This window comes from Aedes albopictus, chromosome 3, assembly GCF_035046485.1.
Source record: "Aedes albopictus strain Foshan chromosome 3, AalbF5, whole genome shotgun sequence".
NCBI lineage: Eukaryota > Metazoa > Arthropoda > Insecta > Diptera > Culicidae > Aedes > Aedes albopictus.
In genome coordinates this window covers 430,059,019-430,083,091 of record NC_085138.1, presented here as the reverse complement: position 1 = coordinate 430,083,091, position 24,073 = coordinate 430,059,019, and the positions used below count along the sequence as shown (strand labels likewise).

Here is a 24,073-nt window from a genome sequence, read left to right as displayed (position 1 = left end):
ACGTCAAGAGCAAATGCAATATTATAGCATTAGCTTTAGGTCAATCGGGTAAATTCCACTAAGTGACACAAGTTTATTTACCAACACAGTCAATTCTCTAAAATTTTCATCGGTGATTTTGGTGATTTTGGACTTTTGAATGTAATCTTGTTAATAATTTACGTAGAAACTTGAAATAAGGACTATTGATCATCAATACTTTTATAAAAGCACGGTTAAAATCTGTGTTATTAGGTACTTACTTTAAGCTTGGAAAATGCATACCCTGCGTTTATCTTTCCCATGTTGGACTTCAAGTCATCGAGATGTTTACCTTACCGTACCTTGGTGTTGCTTTGAATCTAGCTAACGAATTATTTTATGTTACAGATGGATCTGGTACTTAAAATGTGTCGTTTATGCCTGGAGTCGGTCGAGCCGGCCGCCGTGGTAGTCCTGAACGAGGCGGAACATCTGGTTGAATCCATTTATCAATTAACTACCATCGAGGTGATAATTTATTACATATTAATAATTTCATCTTCATCATTAGTCCGATATCCACTCAAATTCTTATTCTTCCAGGTCATCACAGACCCAGCGTCCCGCGTATTCATGTGTGACCAGTGTCAAAACCGGCTCGATGTGGCCATTCAGTTCCATGCAATGTGCCTCCAAAATGATGAAACCTTCCGAAAGATGTACGCTTTTCACGCAAATTCATTGGATTCCAAAAAGACCGAACAGTTCAATTCTAGTTCCGAATTCATAGAATGTAAAATTGAAGATGAATCGGAAAACAGTGAGATGATGTTCAAAAACCAGCAGTTGGATGAAACTGTCATAGAACAAGAACAAGCGTCTCCAAAACCCGAGAAACGCAACCCCACAACAACACGCAAAAAATATAAACCGAAAACCAAGCACAAGGCGTCCCCACCGGAAAAGGTCCAATGCCAAACGTGCGGGGCGTTTGTCCACCCGACGCACTTGCCCAAGCACCAGCAGATTCACGAAAAAGATCGGCCCATGTTTGCGTGCGAGCGGTGTCCGAAAAAATACACCGAGCAGCGGAAGCTGCGGGAGCACGTAACAATCGTTCACGAGGGCCACCTGGAGCACACGTGCGATCGCTGCGGCAAGACGTTCCACCGGTGGGAAACGTTGCGGCAGCACTATCTCGGCGAGCATACGGATTTGAAGAAGTAAGTTTTGTTAAATCACAGTTTGAGCTTCAAATCTACACATTGCTGTGCATTTCAGATACGAGTGCAAGATATGCGGAGAGAAGTTCGCCCGTTCGGCGAATCGTAACTATCACCATACAATGTATCACACGGTGGCGAAGCCCTTCGCTTGCTCTCTATGCGATAAAAGTTTCAAAAGAAGGTAAGCCATAGGATCGCAACGGATAGTGTTCTCCATTTTGATTTCTCCTTATGACTTGTTTCAGCTGTGATCTCACGATTCACATCCGGACGCACACCGGTGAGAAACCGTTCAAGTGTGATATTTGCGGGAAGGCTTTTGCCAAAAGCTACAACGTGGTGATTCATAAAAAGTCTCACAAAAGTGTTGAAATGAGAAAGGCCATCAAGCTGAAAACCGAAGATTCATAGGATGGATACATGGAGTATGATGCGATTGTTATGGAGTGATTGGTATGGACACAGAGAAACAGAACAAATTTCGGTTTAAAACATCGTCACAAAAACGTAACCCAATACAGTCAACTTTCGGTCGTTGGGCTACGTTTAGGTGGGCTACGTTTTAACTGGGCGCCCGTTAGGTGGGCTATAGCCCAGTTAAAACGAAGTCAAACGTCACTTTTTGACGTGAAGTACGATTTGTCAAGGTTGGTAGCCCTGAACCTCTATTGTTAAAGATTATTTGACAGCTCAAAACTCAGCCCACCTAGTGAAAGTCTTTCACTAACTGGGCCAGTGTTGGTAAAATCACACTCAAAGCAGACTCATGAACCGCTCCTGCGTGAGTAAACTCGCGCGCGATTCTGAATCATTTTCTCACGCGTGAGATTTTCATGCAAAATTTCGTTCTCACGAGTCAAGCGCCGAAATCTTGTGGGGTGCAATCGAATAAAAACCGCGGCGATTACTTCGAAATAAAACTCTTTATTATTCAAACGTGTTTTACACGAGCGCGTCTTGTTTACTTCTGACAACTCTCTCTTAGGGTGGTTACGTAAAATACTATTGTCGATAGGGTGGCTCCAAATGGACCGCCACATGCGCCCCCCCAGTTACACAATGAATCGAACACGGTGTCCTGCTGGCGTAATCACTGTGTGACGATCATCTTGGGGGTAACTTGATAAATTTTGATCGCAGATGAAGGCAGGCTTCACTCGGTCGACTGATACTACCTGTTTCTTCCCGAATACCAGAATCTCAAAATATTTATCGCTTCGCTTAACAACTTCATATGGTCCTTCATAAGGCTGTTGCAGAGGTCGTTTGACTGCATCGATGCGCACGAACACATGGCTGCAATCATTCAATCTACTGCCGGTGGACGCATAACTGTCCCATGTGACTTTTTGATGATTTTGAGTTTTTGTAGCCAAACGTCATAAATTAACATGTATTTTTATAATACGAAATAAAAAATAGATGTTTGTTCCAAAAAATGTCGAAAAAATGTGTGGCTGATTTGTAACATTTAGAAAAGTGGACGCATATTTGTCACACTCTGAAAGTTGGACGCATATTTGTCACGTTGGGACAATGAATTCATATCTAACGAACGTAATTTTAACAATACGTAAATTAAGTATCAAAAATAAAAGTGCTTTAGGGTTTTTACAAACTTGATAAAAAAACAAAAGGGGTTGATCATAACCTATGGTAATATTTATGTTTTAACTACGTTTTATCACTAATAAAATCACAAAAAAAAACTATCTTTCGGAAACCCACTAAACATTAAACTTATCGGAATATTATCTAGATTAAACCATAGTAGATGTGTCCGAGAATCCTAGAAATACAATTACGTAGTTTATGCACTAGCTATGTAAACAGAAAGTGTGGAAACTTGCATCAGTCTCGTCTGATTAAAAAAGCAAGATTAGTTCGATTGTTTGGCCTTTGTTTATTTCATAAATATCGAATTCAGAGTAACAACAAAAATTATGCGGGCTAGCCTGCATCCACTATGCATCACTTTCATCTGATGATTCGTCTTTTGTAGGCAGATCAACGTAGAACGATTTTTCTTGTTCGGAAACGATAGGTGTAATAACTGCCAACAGAGATGCCTTCCTGTCGGTATCAATGCCACGTGGTGACGTCTGCCGGAGCAAATTAGCTTCAATGGAGAATGTATCTTGGTTGATTAGCCCAGACTGCTTTTTAGAGAACAGTTTGCAGTATTTGAGTTTGTCACCGTTGATACCGTCGGAGTATCCCAGTTCGTACTTCCCTTTTTTGAAGACCACTTTTCGCATGTTCTCCACATATGGTCGAGGTTTACATGAATTCAGCGTGTACTGAGAGACATTCATCTTGGTTTGAAAGAAGTCGGTTACCTGCATGTCGAGTATATCAACATCTTTCTTCGCATTGGCTACTGCTGACTTGAAGTTTTCGAACGTTACAACTCGTTCGTGGCGCATTTTGGCTTCAACTGCGGCGTGAAACGAGTCGGCGGCCATAAATGTGTGGCCTGGCTCGAAATACTTGAAGATTATTTGCTCACACTGAATTTCGCCCTTCACCAGGAGGACAATATGCTGGAATAGATTCCAGTTTTTGTTTTGGGATGAACAGTTGTCCAACCAAAACGTGATTTTCTTTAGATGAGCGTACTTTCTAATAATTTTAACAAAACAACTGAGCATATCATTTGCATTGCGGCCGCTTATTGCCTCCGACCAAATGCACGCCGACACGGGATGTACTCGTGCATATGCCCCGACTGGTGCGAACGTTTCGTTGAAAACCAACAATCGTTGTGAGAAGATAACACTTTTGAATCCGTCCAGCCGAGGAAGTTGTATGACCTAAAATATAAATATGTATCACAAAAACGTGAATTGTTGAGAATTCTCTTGAAATACTTTTTGTAAGTCAACTGAGAAAACGATTTCGTCAGGTGTTGTCGAATCTCCGTCTTCTCGGTATGCCATTCGGGAATAAAACGCTTATGGTGAAGTGTGTGTGCTGCACATGTGGCACAATCTTCCGGGTCCGGATCCGAATACACGACCGCCTTCTTGTGCTGCTCAGCAGCAACACACGCCTCACATTGTTCATTCCCAAGTCGCACGAATGATATGTTACATTTCTTCACAACTTTACAATACAATGAGTAGCTTGCTTTAGGAGTTTGTGTGGCTATGTAATGGTTGTACATGGCCTTTTCCGTGAGGTCAGAAGGAAGATAAAGACGGTTCGGTGCATGTTCCCTTCGGTAGTGTGAGATTTGTGGCCCATAGGTGAAAATATGCTGCTTAATGGCATCTCGAGCGTCATTATTTCTTTTGTATTTTCCACGTTTGGATTCTCGCGGACTATCCGAGGAGTCTTGGAAACTTCTGTAAATCAAATTGCTGGATTTTTACATAAAATTTTAGTTGTTCAATATTGAAAGAGATTCTCAAACTTACCCACAGGATTCGCGAAATCCAATTGTGTTCAAGAAATATTTCCTGCAAACCACAACGGGATCCGAACTTGCACAGGGAAGTGTGCATGCATAAGCAAGTCGTTTTGACAAATTAGCCTTCTTGATATTATCGCGACGTCTTTCTATTGGTTTCAGGTGAGCGTACTGTCTGATTAAGTTTCCTTGCCCGGCGCTGTCCTCATCCCAAAAGCGTTCGTGGAACCGCAACCTGTCATCCCGTGAAAATTTTTCGTTGCATTTTCTGTGGCAAGTACAGTCGTCCAGGATGATCGAGTGTGACGAATGGCGTTTTTTCGCGTTTGCTTCCTTGGTCAACACTTCTTTGGTTTTCCTTTTGGGAGTTTTTAGCTGTCTCTCTTCGCCGTTCGCTTTACCCGAATCTGATTCGCAATCTTCGGTGGCGTGTTCTCCCGAATCCCGATGCTTCTAAGCAATCAGAAGCGGTCGATTCAGGTTCCGGAACTTCATCGAAGTCGGTTTGACTGCAATTTGATTGTTGCTCGAGAAAACTGAGGGAATCATCCGAGAAACAAAATCCTGCGGAGCTACCCGTATCTGAAGAATCCGTACAAGCGGTTCTCTTTCTAGTACTCGGTCCGGCGTCCATATCTTCATCATCAGAAGCAGTTTGGTTGAACGTTTCGCTGTGAGATCCTGCGTTGCCGGCTTTTCCTTTGTTACCTTCATTCGCGGATTACATTCCAGTTCCAGATCGAACCCCAGAAATTCGTCTTCGGAATCGGTGCAATCGGAACCGTACTGCTTCAAGAGCTCTAGGGACATTTTAACTTTCTGTTAACAAAACAACACTTTTTTGAACTTGAAAAAAAAAAACGTGGTAAACACGCGAAGTGTCAAACACAACAAGAAGCCTCGAATCACGGTGGGACTGATATGCGTCCATTTCCACGAGCACCAAGCAAATTCTCGGCATAAGCGTCACAATGCCAACTTTTAACGATAAAATTATGATTTTGTTAAACTTTTTATAAAATTTGCCCGGGCTGCGTAGAACTAGTATAAATGCATAAACATTTACCTCCATAATTATATTTGATGCTTAATTAAACCGAAAAAATGTAAAACCAAATTTTGTGCTTCAAACGCGATTTTCTCGATTGTCTGTTTTTGCACATGGGACAGTTATGCGTCCACCGGCAGTCTAGGGTTCATGAAAACTCGTTCTTTCGAATGACGTGTGCCTTCAGGAGCTTTCAAATCCGAAAACATTCGATGTAATTCCTTCGCGAATTCCGTACGGTTGACATCCTGGGCAGGCGAGTCGTAGAATTCTCCTGGAATCCTTAACTGTTGGCCAAACACGAGGTCCGCTGCCGAACATCGGGAATCCTCACGAAAGGCAGATCTTAATCCAAGTAGTACCAACGGTAGGCGGTCGTGCCAGTTCTTCGGATCGGTGCACATTAATGCCGCTTTCATCGTACGGTGGAAACGCTCCACCATTCCGTTCGATTGGGGATGATAAGCGGTGGTGTGAATGTGATGTACTCCAAGCAGGTGCGTCAGCTCTTTGAACACTTCTGACTCAAACTGACGCCCTTGGTCAGTAGTAATTGTTTCAGGTGCGCCATATCGAGAAATCCATTCGGTGTACAAAGCCATTGCTACTGTCCGAGCCGTAATATCCTGGAGTGGTATTGCTTCGGGCCAACGGGAAAATCGGTCGACAATGGTGAGCAGATAACGGTTTCCCTTGGATGGCGGTAGGGGGCCAACCAAATCAACGTGGATATGCCGAAACCGAGCTTTGGGCTTTTCGAAACTGGAAATCGGTGCATGTGAAGCGCCCTGTACCGTCCAGGGGCTGCATTAAACACTACACGGAATGTGATATCTTTCATTTCATTACAGTCCGACACAGTTTTAATAAACTATATTGAAGTATCACAAACCATCACTTATCTTATATTACAACGGTTCACTTTTTCTTATATCATCTTAACATTATCTGTATTTCTTCACCGAACTACTAGAGACACTTCCAGCTTCTTCTTGACCCGACTACTACGTCCTACCTACAGCTTTTATTTGGACAGTATCTAGAGGTGTCCCACATGGGAGCTCAAGACTTATCCGATGTGCTGCCTGCGTTAACGTTGTCACCGAACTCCCCGACTACTGACTCTCAACAACTGACCCCGACTGAAGCCAAAGCCTCCGTATTTATAGCCTAAATTTCCTAGCAATACCCGAACCAGCTTGGGCGTGTCTAAAATTCCTACGATCATTCTCGTCTTGCCGAAGATGTCATGATAAATCCTAACAATGCCCGAACCAATTTGGGCGTATCCAAAACCCTACCAAATGAAAATACTAATAAGTCCAAAACCTAGACCTCTACCTATCCTACTTGTCCTCATCGTGATTAAAATCCTTCTCTTCTTGAAAACATCACGACTCTTCTATCTTGGGCGTATCCCAAGCCCAACGAAAAACTTAAATCTCCTAACCACGCCTGACTTGGGCGTGTTCGCACAAAACCTACTGAGAATCTTTACACCACGGCCTACATCTTCTAGCCCCGCCTCACTTGAGCGTATACAAGGCTTGGGTGTGTGAAAGAATTGAACCCCACCATCAACGTCATTATCATTCTCCCCATCATCATCATCGTCACCATCATCATCCTCATCGTCTTTGGAATTTGGCACCAAATTCTCCAAAACAAAGCGCCTGCTTTGTTATTGAAGTGTACCTTACTTGGGCACAGTGAACCCTAGCCGAACCCCGTACGCGGATGTTGGTTGAAATTATACCCCCACATTCTTTTCTTTCAGTTTACTCGAAGTCAAAACAAATCGAGTGCAAAACAAGTCCGGCGCCGTATGCCGCCAATACGGTGTCTCAATTTCAGAACATTCCAGCTAAGGTTCACCTGAGTTCAGAACCTTACCCGGCCAATTCGGCGCCTTGATTTCGAAACAAAAAAATAAACAATCTTTATTCCAGCGCGTTAAATATGATGTCGCGGTTCCATATCATTCTTTCGGGTTTATTACCCATCGTTGTCCCGTAAGCATAATTGAAATTGCATCACACCGACCGGACCCAACGTGTACGATCATGAACAACGTATCGTTGCGCGATCGTTGCCCCGGCCGACCATCCGTCCGTCGTCACATGAGCGATGATTCATAAAACCAGGTCAGTAATGTATGGTGCGATTTTTCTAGCTGCCGAAATTTTGCGCGTTAGTTGCGATGGGCATTGATATTGGCGTAAATTAAAGCCGTTCTTATGGGAGTGTGGGGTGAAATGCACTTTTATCATTTGAATTAAATTTTAATATCGGAGTGTGTGGGATATTTAGGTCTATGCATGCCCTCCCACTCAGCGGAGTTTGAACGTGTATAAAAATCACGTTCAAATGTAAGTATGTGGGTAAAATGTATCCCCCGTAAAAAAAAACTCAGCATTTATATGATGATGCTAACGATGATTGTTAATATATAATCTGAAATTGCTATCCTAATCTTCATCTTCCCTGTAAGTGTCTCAAAATGTTTTAAGTTACAGTTTTTCAACTTCCAAAAGAATCGTAAATTTACCGCATTAACTTCCTTACATTCTTCCTCAAGAGATTGACTTCCTTGGTACTCGCTGCTGCTCCTCTTGATTCGTCGTAGGGTTTGTTCGCCTGCCATTGATTTCTACCTCTTCTTGTTAGATGTCCAGATCAATTGGTTAGTTTCAGGTCTCAGATGAATGGTATCGTTGTTTCTCTGTTGTACTGGTTTGTCTTGAAGATGATGTAGTTGATTCTGTTGATGTCGTGTCCTATGGTGACGTGACCCTGAAGTTTTGGTATCCGGATATTACCTCGGTTGAATCGTATTTCCCTGCTGGTAATTTCCGCGCTGTCGTTTGCATACAGAAGAACTAGTTTTACTGTTGCTTTCTGTTGTTTCTCGAAAAAGTGTCATAAGTTGCCTTCCGAACTGGATTGTTTATCATTGTCGTTTACGGTGTTGTGGTTGATTACTTATCGCCCGCCTTCTGAATTTTGTTGGTATTGGATCAATCTCAATAGTGATGCGAATATTGTTGTCTTTGACCTGGTGCAAATTGTGGAACTGTTGCACACTCTTTAAAGAGTTTGTAATTGGTTGACTTAAATTCCAAAGCTTTTGATGATGTCGAAATGTTGCATTCCTGATTGTGGTCACTGTTAATTGTTGTTGTATAAAGCACGGAGTAAGTGCTTTTTCAATGGTGAATGTAATGCGGTTGGTGAACATTACATTATGTCGGTTAATTTGGAAAACTTTGAAGACGTTCTTCTCTCATCATATGTTTGTATGAATTGTTGTTGTTGTTGTTGTTTTTCCCGATTCTCTGCATTGTGTTGGTTCATATTAGCAGATTCGCAGATGTACAATAATGTTTGTCTCGATGTGCCACTCGAGTTGACCTTGAATCGTCTCCGGTGATAAAATTATGTTCGTTGAATTCTCTCCTCCGCCATACCAGCACCTTTAACCTTCAACTTTCCATCCGATCTGTTATTTCTCGTCATCGTACCAATTGGCTGTGGTACGTTTTCATAGAGGTACTGTTGAACTGCCCCTCTGATTGCTCTCGCCAGGTGTTGCCTTCTTGTCTTGTCTTCCCGCGTCATCTCTCGAGGAAGTTGTATTTTTAATTCTGTCGAAACAATCGATTTATAAAATATTGATCTACCATGGCAAACTGAACTTTTAGTCTTCATGTTATTATTATTTGTTTTTCTTGTATGTGCAAAATATAACCTTTACAATAGTATTAAAAAAAATGCACCATTACATTAATCATGCTCTGTTACCGTTACTTTTCTTAAAAGTCATAAACTGTTTTTTTTTTTCCAAAAACCGTAAAATATTAAAATGTGAGTTGTAGCAATGGAAAGCTTCTGCAGGATCACTATAAACATCTATATTACCAATTCCAAAAAAAATCTCACTGCAGAATTCTCTCCAGTGCGTTTTCTTTCAATTCCTGTTTGCTCCGTTTCCTTTCGCAGGCTCGGCTTGATCGCCTTATTGCTACGACTTCTCCCCCTTACCGAATAAGGCTTTTGGATGGATACCTGTAACGAGACTTAGATCTTGTGTTTAATTCATGATTTGATAAAATATAAATATATTTATGTTAATTTCTAGTTTTTGTTTCTTGACGCCACCTAATGATTCCGAATCTAAAAATATTACTTCATTTTTCATTCACATATTATTATTATTATTTTTTTTTTTTTAAATTAGTTATTCATTCATCATTCACACTCAACATTCACAAGCATTCTGGGGGGCCCTCCCTTGTCCTCATCATTCAATTTTCATCCGATCTCGTATATACTTTCAAAAATGTTATGTAACATGGCCATTTTATATAGGAGCGTCCTCCGTAGTTTCATTAGGGTCTAAATTGTTTCTAAATTGTTTTTTTTTTTTTTGTTTAATCCGTTTTGCTTTATCATTTCAGAGAATAATCGTTCGGTTGTTGTCATTGTTTCTTTTTATTATTAATACTCTCAATCAACAATTTATGTCTTTTGTTTGTTTGTTCAAACCTCATTTATTATGTATCCCATATGTATTAACGTTAAATAGAGCTGCTTCTTTATTCAAGAATCTCTAAAGTTATTATTTTTCTTCTTATACATTCCCCGCTATTGTTACCCGATATACCCCAATGATCCCCTTTCAAGATTACTTTGTATTTCCCATCATATTATTCCCAATATATCAATTACCCAATTCTTCATTCCCTTTTCAAATAATCATTTTGCATAGTTATGTTTCCTCATCCCAAATTACCCCTTTTCAGCTCTTCGGTACATTCAAATCGTTCTTGCATTCAAACTCATGCCGAATTGATGGACGCATTTTTGTTATAATTCAGCTGTACAAAATTTCCCGAAAACTTATTTTCATTATCCTGATTCATTTATCATCATCATTTCTTTATGTCTCTCCATATTCTCATATTTTTTTTTTTTTTTTTAATTTATTGCTATTATCATAATTTTTTATTTTATTTTATTTTTTTTTCAATTCCTTTTAAGTTGTTACGATATAATTTCAATTAAGTTAATTCGTATGCTCTCCAATCGTTAACCGCTTTGTTGTGAACCTTACTACAATTATATATGTTAATTGTTTATTTATTATAATAATTCAATTAATATTCCTAGCTATCCTACGCAAGCCTCTATCCTAACATATTATTCCTATGGTATTTTTTTTTAACAACATATTTAGTAACTAATATTTACAAAAAATCATTCGTAATAAGGAAATAATTGGTTTTTCAATATTTACATCAATTTATACATTGACGACTACGCATAGCTAATCAATTATTATACTTTTTTAACCTATTATTGTGGACTTTTTCAAATTTGTTCCCATTTTTAATGATTGTGGTTTGTTCGCTGGGTAGGTCAACTACTGCGTATGGGCCTCTCCATTTACTTTAAAGTTTTTGACCTGTTCCTGTTGGGATTGCTTGTACTAAAACCAACTCGCCCCACATAGGTTGCCATTCTTCGGTTTTCTTATCATAAATAATTTTACGTTTCTCTTTCGAAATAATCAAATTTCTTTTGGCGTTTTCATGCAAATTTTTAAGAATTTGTTTCATTTCGCAAAAATAGTCATTATATGTTAAATCTGAATCTGCTGGAGTGTATATAGAGGTAGGAATCCTTGCCTTTCTTCCATATAAAAGTTCGAACGGACTGTAGCTTGTTGAGCTATTATTTGTAGTATTGTATTCAAAGGTAAAATAATCAAGATGTTGGTCCCATTGTTGCGGGTTTTCTCCGACAAATTGTCGCAAATATGTTTTCAATTCTCTGTTTGATCGTTCTACTAGATTTGCTTGTGGGTGATAAGCACTTGTATTGATTTTTTTGATTTTCAAAATTTTGCATGCGTGTTTAAAAAATTTGCTCATGAAATTTGCTCCTTGGTCTGTCACCAGTTCCAACGGAGTACCGAATTTACAAATGAATTTTTCGACAAAAGTTTTGGATACAGTCTCCGCTTCTTGATTGTCCATTGGAGCTACTACCAAAAATCTTGTAAGGTCATCCTGCATGACCAGCGCGTATTTGTTGCCCCATTCGGATTCTGGGAGAACTACAATATCCATATATAATTTTTCAAATGGCTCGGATGACGTTGTGGTTACTTTTATGGATTCTTCAACTTCAGCCTCGTCCGATATCGCACTCGTACTTGCTGGAGGTGAATTTGACACCTTGTTTATGCCGCGTAGGCATGCTCGTAGGTCAGAACCCGTGCAATTATTATTTACGCTATCATTCATATAGGTCTTTTTTTGCGTTTTTGTTTTGGTTCCCTCGCTTTCATAGTCCCGGGCAGCGATCGCGCCCCCGTTACTGCGGCACGGAACGGTGTCTTTTCCCATCAGCTGCTTGTTTGGATGAATGAATATGTTTTCTTGTTCTGCTTTTTTCTTTTGCTGTCGGGTGACCACAGCAATTAATTGCGACCTTGCGGTTTTAATTTCATCGGCTGGATGACTTTGCTCTTCTGATTCATTGTCTGGATTTAACCTAGAGAGAAAATCCGCTACAACGTTATCCTTTCCTTGTTTGTATCGAATATCGCATTCCAATCCTTGCAATTTCAAACGCAAACGTGTGAGGACTGATGAAGTTTCTTTTAGATGCCATATTGAGATCAATGGTCTATGATCTGTGTAAACAATAAATCTCTGATTGTAAATATAATGACGGAAATAATTCACTGCCCATACTATGGCCAGTAATTCTTTCTCAATTGTATGATATTTTCGTTCTGCTCCAATAAGTCCCCTACTAGCGTAAGCTATGGGTCTGTCAATTGATTTTTCATTCGATAAAACTGCTCCAATAGCGTATTCACTGGCATCTGTCGTTAAAACAAATGTGTCCTTGTAATTTGGTCTCACTAGCAAAGAGTCAGACGTTAAAAAGTTTTTCAATTCTTCAAATGCTTTCTGGCACTCTGAGGTCCAGTTAAATTTTACATTTTTCTTCAATAGATCATTCAGAGGTTTTCGTTTTTCTGCAATTCCTGGTATAAGCTTACCATAAAAGTTAACTGTTCCTAGGAATGATCGCACTCCTTTTACAGTTTTTGGTATTGCCATTTCTCGTATAGCCTTAATATTACCATCAAGCGGACGAATACCATTTTTATCAACTGTATGTCCTAAAAATTTCAATTCGGTTTTCAAAATTTGGCATTTTGTTGGTTCAATTTTTAAATTATGTTTACGAAGAGCTTTCAAAACTTTAATCAGATTCTCGTTATGCTCTTGAATTGTTCTTCCAAAAACAATGATATCATCCAAATAAACGATTGCTTTAACATCTTCAATTTCAAATAAAACTGTGTTCATCAGTCTTTGAAAAGTTGAGGGACTGTTTCTAAGCCCCATAGGCATTCTCGTGAATTCAAAATGACCTTTGGGTGTAGAAAATGCAGTTTTAGCAGCATCTCTTGGGTCTATAGGAACTTGATAAAATCCCGATTTCAGATCAATTGTTGAAAAGTATTTGCTATCGCCTAGGCTATCCAATATTTCATTTATTTGTGGAATCGGATATACAAATGGTTTAGTTATCAAATTCAATGCCCTAAAATCTACCACAATTCTATGCTTTTTGTTTCCTTCTTCGTCTAAATCTTTCTTTGGTATGCATAAAACAGGTGCATTCCAAGGACTTTTACTGGGCCTAATAATCCCTTGCCGACGCATTTCTTCAATTTCCTCATTAATTTGTTTCTTTGTTGATTCAGGGAACCTATACTGCCTTTTATTTATTGGCACATTAGTCGTTGTTTCAATTTCATGTACTGCTGCATCTGTTACTGTCAGGTGATCCCCTTTCAAATAAAATACATCACAATATCTTGCCATTATATTTTCCATTGCGTCGTAATTAGCGCTTTTCAAATGCTTCAAATCAATTGTATCTAGCAATTTTTCGATACGATTTTTACCTTGTATTTGTTCATAATTCAAATTATCTATCAAACTTAGATCTTGGTTTGAATCTAAATCCTCCGGCGTATATTGATTCCCGGCCTCTACATTCTTATTGTAACATCCATTATTATAATATGCTTCATCAAAATGTTGATTTATACATTCCTCGTCCTCATAATACTTCTCATAAAGGCACATATTGCATGAATAATCTTTTTTCGGTACGATTGGCTGTGTAACTATTTCATCATGTATGACTTCATCAATATCAAAATTTACTTGACAGCTTTTGTCATTGTTATCATATTGTATACAACTATTATCTTGTAGATCAGTCTGGCAAGATTTATCTGATACCATTACGTACTTTGTTGTTGTAATATTGTTAATATTATATTCTACACTATCTGGCTTGCGTAGGGCTATGTAATCAAAGTTCTGGCTAATATATAATGTATGCTGTTTCAAAAATTCTGCTCCTATGATACCATGTACATTTAAGTGGTGAACTAAATAAAATTTTATCTTATACTTAGACTTCCCAATTATTAAACTAACTTCAGTAGATCCGAGCGTTCTTGTTTGACTTCCATTGAATCCCGAAATCAAAAACTTTTCAGATTCAGAATAATCTATGTCTGTTGCTCCGATTCTAGGGGCTGCATCCCATCTTAATATGTTTAGTTGTGAGCCTGTGTCTATCATGTAATTGATTTTTGTGTATGGTCTTTCTACAGTGGGTATATTTAACATAAATTGATTATTGCCCGTCCAATGTATAAATACTTTTTCTTGTGCTGGAATGCATTTATCAAATTGAACCATTTGTTTTTGTGGTATGTTATAACTCTTATTTATGTTCATGGGCATCATTTTCTTATTACTTGCAGCATATAAGCGCCTTTCTAAATTATTTTCTGATTGACGGAGTGATCGGACGCAATTAACGAACCTCCGGTTATTTAGTTTTTTCGCTCATCATAGCAAATGTTGTTTTGAATTCCCATGTTGCGTTCATCAAAATTTCTGTTGGTCCAATAAGGCATCTGGTAATCACCACGATAAATTTCTTGTTGTCCTAGATATCTATAATTGTTAAAATCTTTTTCATAACCTATTTCGCTCTGGTTGAATCTACTTTTATCGTAATGGAAGTTGTGATCAATACATTGTGGATTACTGAATTTCTGTTTTTCATTTTGTTGCCTGTAAAATTCTGCAGTGTGGGAATCCCTCAATCTCTGCTCGATGCGTTCTTGTTGTTCCACATCGATGCATTCTTCTTGTAGGTAATCTACCAAATCTTCCAATGAGTCTTCTTTTTTCGTTTTTGCAAAAACTTTCAAATTTATATCTTCCAATCCCGCTAGAAAATGTATTCTTAAATGTCTTTGAGCGTATGACTCAATTGTAGGATCTTTAATATAATCTTGTTCGAATTCATCAATATTCCTCTTAAGTTGAAGAACGCGATCTTTGTAGCTTTTAAAACTTTCACACTTGCCTTGTTCAAGGGTCTCTATTTTATTAAACAGTTCTTCCAATTGTAAACTAACTCCGAATTCTTTTTGGAGATTATCTTTCACTTTATCCCAAGTATTTGCAAGAATGTTTTTAAATTTTAACGCTGCTGGGCCTTTAAGTTTAGACAGTGCAATTTGAATGAGTATGGTTTCTGCATTTTTCCTTTCACTAGCATCAGTTATCCGTTTTATGGGTTTCAAAAAACAATTTATTTGATATATGAAAGCATCTAATTCACACGCACTACCATGAAATTCTGGAATACACTGTATAGCAAAATTTATTGGAAATTCAAATCTAGCGTTGTTCGCTCCACTATTGTTGCCTATTTCATCCATTGTATTCGTGGTCATTTTTATGTTGATATTTTTACTGATTTTTTTTTTAATTCAAATTAACACGACCTAATTGTTGCAGGTCTGCTGCATAGTTACAATTTTTTTTTTTTCAACTTTTAATTGATTCCATTCCATTGTAATGCTAGTTTACAGCTGAACATCATGTTTAGTGTAAAATTATGCCCTAAGTTTGAAAGCATAAGGAAAGAAAAATACAGTAGAGCTGAAAATATTTTCGATATCCCGTACAAAGCTGGCGATTTTGAATCAACATTGCTACAACTGATAAAGATTTTTTTTTTTGAAAGAAAAATACAAATCTTGATTTATTGAATATTTTGCTAAAATTTAAGACGATTGTTCCTTACACTTATCAATATCCAATCTGACGAAAAAAAAATCAGATGTTCAAAACATATTACATTCAGCTTCCTATTATTGCAAAAAGATATTGAAAATTTGATGAATTGTAACTTGAGATTTTCGAATTTTAGTAAATTCTAAAAAAAACTTGGTTGCGATTGTCTCGTATAATAAAAAAAAAGACTGTACTTCTTAGTTTTCTTATTTTAAACACGGTCTCAAAATCAGCACGTAATTATGCATCAATAATTTTAATCGTTAACAGAAGTCCGCGATTTTCCTTTGATTTTATTAACTAGTGTTTGTTCGTAATTTTCATCCACTTGTTCTTCTTGAAATCATTATTGTTGTTATATTTTTCCATTATTTATTGAAAATCACTATGATTTCCCTTTTTTTTTATTAATTTTTGAATAACTTCTTTATTTTTCCCACAACAGTATTTCAATTAAAATGTTTTTGTTTGTATCGTAAAAAATTTCCTTCATTTCAAACCACCTCACAAAAATTTTAAACCATCTCAAACACTTAATCATTTAAAAGGTTAATACTCACGATACCATCAAATAATGCAGGCTGAATTATGTCCATTGGTCCAGACACTCGGTTCCATACACAGGTTGTTGCGTTGCCATTTCCTATTCGGTGCTACGTTGTATTCCACTATCACTTGCGTTGCCACGAACTTCATCTTTTCCATCCAGTCTGTAACATTGTTTTCTTCTCAATTGTTCAAAACTGTTCAATGTTAATGGTTTGCACTGATTCTGACACTGATTTCTTCTTCCAGTCAGAAAATTGGCGTTCCGCTGTTCTAATTGTCGAACAGTTTTGCGCTGTCACCATATTGAAGCGCCCTGTACCGTCCAGGGGCTGCATTAAACACTACACGGAATGTGATATCTTTCATTTCATTACAGTCCGACACAGTTTTAATAAACTATATTGAAGTATCACAAACCATCACTTATCTTATATTACAACGGTTCACTTTTTCTTATATCATCTTAACATTATCTGTATTTCTTCACCGAACTACTAGAGACACTTCCAGCTTCTTCTTGACCCGACTACTACGTCCTACCTACAGCTTTTATTTGGACAGTATCTAGAGGTGTCCCACATGGGAGCTCAAGACTTATCCGATGTGCTGCCTGCGTTAACGTTGTCACCGAACTCCCCGACTACTGACTCTCAACAACTGACCCCGACTGAAGCCAAAGCCTCCGTATTTATAGCCTAAATTTCCTAGCAATACCCGAACCAGCTTGGGCGTGTCTAAAATTCCTACGATCATTCTCGTCTTGCCGAAGATGTCATGATAAATCCTAACAATGCCCGAACCAATTTGGGCGTATCCAAAACCCTACCAAATGAAAATACTAATAAGTCCAAAACCTAGACCTCTACCTATCCTACTTGTCCTCATCGTGATTAAAATCCTTCTCTTCTTGAAAACATCACGACTCTTCTATCTTGGGCGTATCCCAAGCCCAACGAAAAACTTAAATCTCCTAACCACGCCTGACTTGGGCGTGTTCGCACAAAACCTACTGAGAATCTTTACACCACGGCCCAGTGTTGGGAAAAACTCAAATTCTCAAATCTCATGGATGAGTTGTTTCATGCGCGATTCTTGACTCGCCAAACTCGCCGCCGAAAAAATCATGCATGAGTTGACTCGTGATTTCACTCATTGCTATATTTCTTGGTGTTACTACTATTTACATCGAAGTTTTTAGGATTGCATGATAGAACAAAAGCAAATCTAGCGTACAACAACATTGAATGTCGTTCAAATTGATTTGAATTTGTTTTATAAGCAAACGAGATTTCGGCGCTTGACTCGTGAGAGCGAGATTTTGCATGAAAAACTCGCGCGTGAGAAAACGATTCAGAATCGCGCGCGAGTTTGCTCACGCAGGAGCGGTTCATGAGTGTGCTTTGAGTGTGAGTTTACCAACACTGCCACGGCCTACATCTTCTAGCCCCGCCTCACTTGAGCGTATACAAGGCTTGGGTGTGTGAAAGAATTGAACCCCACCATCAACGTCATTATCATTCTCCCCATCATCATCATCGTCACCATCATCATCCTCATCGTCTTTGGAATTTGGCACCAAATTCTCCAAAACAAAGCGCCTGCTTTGTTATTGAAGTGTACCTTACTTGGGCACAGTGAACCCTAGCCGAACCCCGTACGCGGATGTTGGTTGAAATTATACCCCCACATTCTTTTCTTTCAGTTTACTCGAAGTCAAAACAAATCGAGTGCAAAACAAGTCCGGCGCCGTATGCCGCCAATACGGTGTCTCAATTTCAGAACATTCCAGCTAAGGTTCACCTGAGTTCAGAACCTTACCCGGCCAATTCGGCGCCTTGATTTCGAAACAAAAAAATAAACAATCTTTATTCCAGCGCGTTAAATATGATGTCGCGGTTCCATATCATTCTTTCGGGTTTATTACCCATCGTTGTCCCGTAAGCATAATTGAAATTGCATCACACCGACCGGACCCAACGTGTACGATCATGAACAACGTATCGTTGCGCGATCGTTGCCCCGGCCGACCATCCGTCCGTCGTCACATGAGCGATGATTCATAAAACCAGGTCAGTAATGTATGGTGCGATTTTTCTAGCTGCCGAAATTTTGCGCGTTAGTTGCGATGGGCATTGATATTGGCGTAAATTAAAGCCGTTCTTATGGGAGTGTGGGGTGAAATGCACTTTTATCATTTGAATTAAATTTTAATATCGGAGTGTGTGGGATATTTAGGTCTATGCACATGGGTGTGACGAAAAACCTTCGATCGTTGGCATTGCTGGCAAGCTCTAACAAACTGGGCGATATCCTTGTTCATCGATGGCCAAACAAATCTGTCGGTGATGAGTTTCCTTGTGGCTCTTATTCCCGGATGTGCTAATCCATGTAGTTGATCCATTATCGCTCCACGATGCTTTTCTGGAAGATAAGGTCGAACGGAATTACTGATGGACACATCACAGTATATCGGTGTAGTCAATGACGGAATGCGTCGCTGCTGCAGATTAAGGGACGTTTTGTTGGATCTCAATAAATCCTGTAGCTGACCGTCAGTTGCTTGATCTTTTGCAATCGAGTTGAAATCGATGCTCGCGACGACTACACTCACTCTAGACATTGCATCAGCCACTATGTTATCTTTACCGCTAATGTGGCGTATGTCAGTAGTGAACTCGGCCAAATACTGCAAGTACCTCTCTTCGTGTGGTAGACGACTGCTTGGATCTGTGGTCATAGCATATGTCAACGGAAAGGGGTCGGTAAAAATCGTAAACTGGCGTCCCTCCACCAGATGTCTGAAATATTTCACCGCGAGCTTTGCAGTATAGACACTATAGATTCCATAGACTCGCGAAGGCTTAGACAACTGTAGCCAAACGAACTGTCAGTTCGTGTAGCCAAACGAGCATGACGTCACGATTTCAATAACGACAATGGATTGCGTGACGTCACATTTGCTCGGTACACTCTAAATTCATGGTAAAACACACTAAAATCGTATTGCTCAACCATGTCTCCGCGAGTCTATGGAATCTATAGTGTCTATACTTTGCAGCCGTAAGCTCTCGGCCAAAAGTGGAGTATTTCTGTTGGCTTGGAGAAAACTTTTCGGAAAAGAATCCCAACGGTTTCCAGATTCCATCTTCAAGTTGTTGCAGAACCGCACCCGCAGCAAAGTTGGAAGCATCCACCATGAGGCCGAGGGGCTTCGAAGCGTTTGGATAATGCAACAACGTTGCATCGGCCAGCGACTTTTTGCAATTATCAAAACAGCATGCAGCCTGGTCGCTCCAAGAAATTGGCCTGGAATCGTTCTTTCGATTGTCCGGAATAAGTGCTCTTAAAGAACGTTGGATGTCAACAGCATGTGGAATAAAACGTTTGTAAACGTTCAACAAAGCCAGAAATCGTCGCAAATCCTTCACGGTTTTTGGAGGTTTGTAATCCAGCACCGCTTGAACACGAGCGGGGAGCGGCCGCACTCCTTCTTTGCCCACGACGTAGCCGATAAATTCTACTTCAGGAAGAAAAAAATTGCATTTATCGGAGTTTATGGTTAGGCCATTACTCTTTAGACGATCGAGTACCATCCTCACGTGTTGTATGTGCTCTGCTTCGTTGGCGGAAGCAATGCAAATATCGTCAATGAAAACTATGACGAAGTCAAGATCGGCAAACAACTTATTCATGAACCTTTGGAATGTTTGGCTTGCATTGCAGAGGCCGAATGGCATTCGAGTAAATTCGAACAGTCCAAAAGGTGTTATAACGGCAGTTTTTGGTATGTCGGCCGTTTCCACTGGGATATTGTAATAGGCTCGCACGAGATCCAATGTGGTGAATATGCTCTTACCTTCGAAACGATTCAGAAGATCGTGTACATGAGGGACAGGATAACGATCCGGAACTGTTACTTTGTTGAGACGCCGGTAGTCCCCCACGAACCTCCATTCGCCGTTCTTTTTTGGAACGCAATGCAGTGCGCTCGCCCAGCTGCTGCTTGACGGTCTGCAAATTCCCATTTCGCACATGATCCTGAATTCTTCTTTCGCTGCTTTCAATTTTTCCGGGTGCATTCTGCGAGCTTTGCATGCTACCGGTGGCCCACGCGTGACTATGTGATGTGTCACATCATGCAAAATCTCGCGATGCGCTAGTGTCGGGATGAGGATTTCACGATAGTCGGACAAAACTTTGTGAAACGGATGATTTGCACTGATGACAGTTATCCCATGTATGGTAGCGGTTTTCAAGCTTCCAGTACTACGAAGATGAGTAGTCCGATCGATCAGCTGACGGTGTCCCAAGTCAACGAGGAGTCCATAATGCGCCAGCAGATCGGCGCCGATGATTGCGCTGCTAACGTCTGCTACCAGAAACCGCCAGGTGAAACGTCGTCGTAGTCCAAGATCCACTGACAGAAACTTGTTTCCGAAGGTGTTTATTTTTGTGCCATTTGCTGCGTGCAGGGAAAAGGGAGCGATGCCTCTGCGCTTGTCCGTCTTAGTGGCAGGGATTATGGAGACGTCCGAGCCTGTGTCCACAAGAAATTTGTATCGAGTCGTACTGTCGAGTATAGTTAGACGGCGACTTTCGAACTCACCACCCACCTGCGCCGATTCTAGTGGGCGAGTTCCTAGTTTTTTGCATGCCTGTAAGAACATGGTTCTCGGCAGCGCTCCGCTTTGCCTCCATATTTCCGATGGTACCAGCAAATCGAATCATTCGACGAGCGGGATCTGGAGAAAGATCGGCTGCGGCTCCTGTTTGGTCCACTTTTCAGTCGTCGAATTTCAGCTGTTAGCACTTCTATTTCCTCCTTCAAGGACGCCAATTCAGCCGACTGAGTGCTTGTGGTTGGTGTTGTGCAGGTGGAGTTGACGGTGGCTTGATCCTTGGACGAAACGGTGACGGCAGCAATGTTGCTATTCGAGGAATCAATCATTTTGTCAGCCATTTCAGCTAGTTTCGGCAGGCTACCATCGCTGATCGCCAAAACTGCTCTCACGTTGGCCGGCATCCGTTGTAGGAAGAGCATCTTCATGAGATTATCATCAACATTCAGTCCAGTGGCAACTTCATTCATCCGGGCAAGCAGATGAGTCGGGCGGAAATCTCCCAGATCGCACGAGCTCAGCAGCTGCTCCAGTCGCGCTTGTGGAGACAGAGCGAATCGCGCAATCAACCGGTCCTTGATCGCTTTATACTTATCAGCGGCCGGTGGGTTCGAGACGAGGTCCGACACATGACAAATAACGCTCTGGCTAGGGGCAAGACACTGTGCAAACGAGAGTAACTCTGAGAAATTCTGAGTAACTCTTTTCATCAATGATCGACAAAATTTGTTGAAAAACACCCCTAAAACTGCAAGAAAAGCGAGATATCAGGCAACATTGTTTTGATTTTGCGATAAATCAGGCAACACTTATGTAAAAACGGGAGCAATCCGGAGAAATTCTGAGCAACTCTGTGATGGAAAATGTACTCTCCAGCACAGTGTCTTGCCCCAAGCGCTCTGGTCTATTTTGGCGATTATGTGCCAGAATTTCGTGTCGTCTTTGGTGATCTGCGCCAGATTGAACTGTGCTTCTGCCTGAGCGAACCACATATGTGGATCGTTTTTCCAAAAGTCAGGCAATTTTACGGTAACAGCAGCATTCGAGGTTGCCGCTGCGGCGACGTTCGTATCACCGAGCATAGTGAGGTTATGTGACACCTTCCGATGTTTCCGCTGAAATTTCGGAATACGGTCGAAAACCGGGCTAATCGTGAAGCCTCCACGAAGTACGGAACCACGCGCGTCGGGGTCACCAATTTGTGGGGTGCAATCGAATAAAAACCGCGGCGATTACTTCGAAATAAAACTCTTTATTTTTCAAACGTGTTTTACACGAGCGCGTCTTGTTTACTTCTGACAACTCTCTCTTAGGGTGGTTACGTAAAATACTATTGTCGATAGGGTGGCTCCAAATGGACCGCCACAATCTCGTTCGCTTGTAAAACGAACCCAAATAAATTTTAACGGCATTTAATGTTATTGTACGCTAGATTTGCTTCTATTCTATCATATAATCCTATAAACTTCGATGTTAATAATAAGAACACCAAGAAATAACGCAATGAGTGAAATCGCGAGTCAACTCATGCATGATTTTTTCGGCGGTGAGTTTGGAGAGTCAAGAATCGCGCGTGAAACAACTCAAGCATGAGATTTGAGATTTTGAGTTTTTACCAACACTGAACTGGGCTAAGAGCTTAGTGCAACGAGCGAAAGTTGACTGTACTATTCATGCTGTGCTTGGTCAAGCAACCACTAGATGGCGGTAGTGAGCAAACGTCAAACAGGAGCATAAACGATGTGATACCCACGCGTGGCCAATCGACTAACTACCAAATATACCGTTAAAAAGGAGGTCGATGTAGTGCGAGTAGAGTGTGGCGTCTGTTTCTCTGTGGTATGTACGTACCAATGTACTTACGTAGCATGTGTTGTGTTATTATAATATAATATTTCAACAGAAAGAATAAGTGAATTTATCATTAGATGACATCTTTCCTTGTTGCTTTATATAGAGAAAAGTATAACTTTCAAGATATAGGAAACACGAAGACAAATGGATAATTGATAAAACAAGTGTCACTAGTTTGTGTGGAAGATTTTCGGGATAGTTCCTGGTGAACTCCAAATTGTGTGCAAAAAGTACGAAATAAAGAAAAAAAAAATATCCAAATTATTCGGAAGCATAACATCCCTGCCGCGCCTTCGTAAACTTGGCTTAGGTAGTCTAGGGTGTGCAGTGACGACAAAACCAACCCAGCGACTCACAACGGTGTGAATCATCGCAGCTACCAAGCCCCACTCTGGTAAGACTACGTGACCCTGGGATGAGACCAGGTAAGTACACGCTTTTTTCAGTCGCTTTTTTTAAGGTTTAATGAATACTAACGACGGAAGAGTAATTCCGCTATATTTTAGGCTAACTAGCAAATATGGTACATATATGTTTGTAACGGACAACATAGCCCTTTCGGGATGGACCATTTAAGACTGATTATCTCAATTTTTCTCTTTCTTGAAGTAAACATACTCTAGAATAAAACTTTCTTTACTTCGGCTACTTTATCCCTCTATGGACTTTTTAAGGTCAAGTTGGGAGCAGCTGGTTACTCAAGGTTTTCAAATTTCAACGGCCCTTTTCAAGATTATTTTTCCAGTATTACCTCCAGAGACTCCTCCAGAAATGTCTTTGTGAATTCTTTCAGGATTTATCAAAAAATTTGTGGAATGTTTACATAAAGACGATTATCGCCGATTTTTTTTAAGTGAGTTAAGCAAGAATAGCTCTTAAGATTCCTATCTTTGAAACTTTGTCCAGGGATTCATACTTTTGGGAGTTTCCTTTGGGACTTCTTTATGAGTTTCTCAAGAAATTTATCAAGACTCATCTTCATCGCATTTTTTCGAAAATTCTCCTACAAATCTCCCAAGAAATTCTTCTAGGAATTTCTCCAGCAGTTCCTTCAAACGTTTTTTTTTTTATAAAGATGTAATTCCAGGGGATTTTTTTTTCACAAAAATTCGGAAATTCTGTCTGAAATTTCTTCAGAGTTTTCCTGCAAGAATTCATTTTTTTCCAGAAACTTTCAGAAATTATTACTTGACTCGCACCAAAGG

General features: G+C 40.0%; 1 protein-coding gene across 4 annotated transcripts; it reads left to right on the top strand.

The window, feature by feature from the left end:
- Window positions 1-56: 56 nt before the first annotated feature.
- LOC109621456 (zinc finger protein 260) lies at window positions 57-21,909 on the top strand. 4 transcript variants are annotated; one of them, XR_009998707.1, is made up of 6 exons: window positions 81-214; window positions 370-489; window positions 565-1,184; window positions 1,243-1,368; window positions 1,433-7,791; window positions 9,647-21,909. XR_009998707.1 is itself a non-coding variant. In XM_062856481.1 (5 exons), the coding sequence occupies exons 2-5, from the start codon at window positions 370-372 to the stop codon at window positions 1,596-1,598; spliced, it is 1,032 nt and encodes a 343-aa protein (XP_062712465.1). In that variant the 5' UTR covers window positions 57-141; the 3' UTR covers window positions 1,599-9,609. The 4 variants fall into 4 exon arrangements, 3 of the variants coding, with proteins under 3 accessions (XP_062712465.1, XP_029732234.2, XP_062712464.1); XM_062856481.1 differs by lacking the exon at window positions 9,647-21,909 and having other exon boundaries at window positions 57-141; window positions 1,433-9,609; XM_029876374.2 differs by lacking the exon at window positions 9,647-21,909 and having other exon boundaries at window positions 80-234; window positions 1,433-9,609.
- The last annotated feature ends 2,164 nt before the right edge of the window (window positions 21,910-24,073 follow it).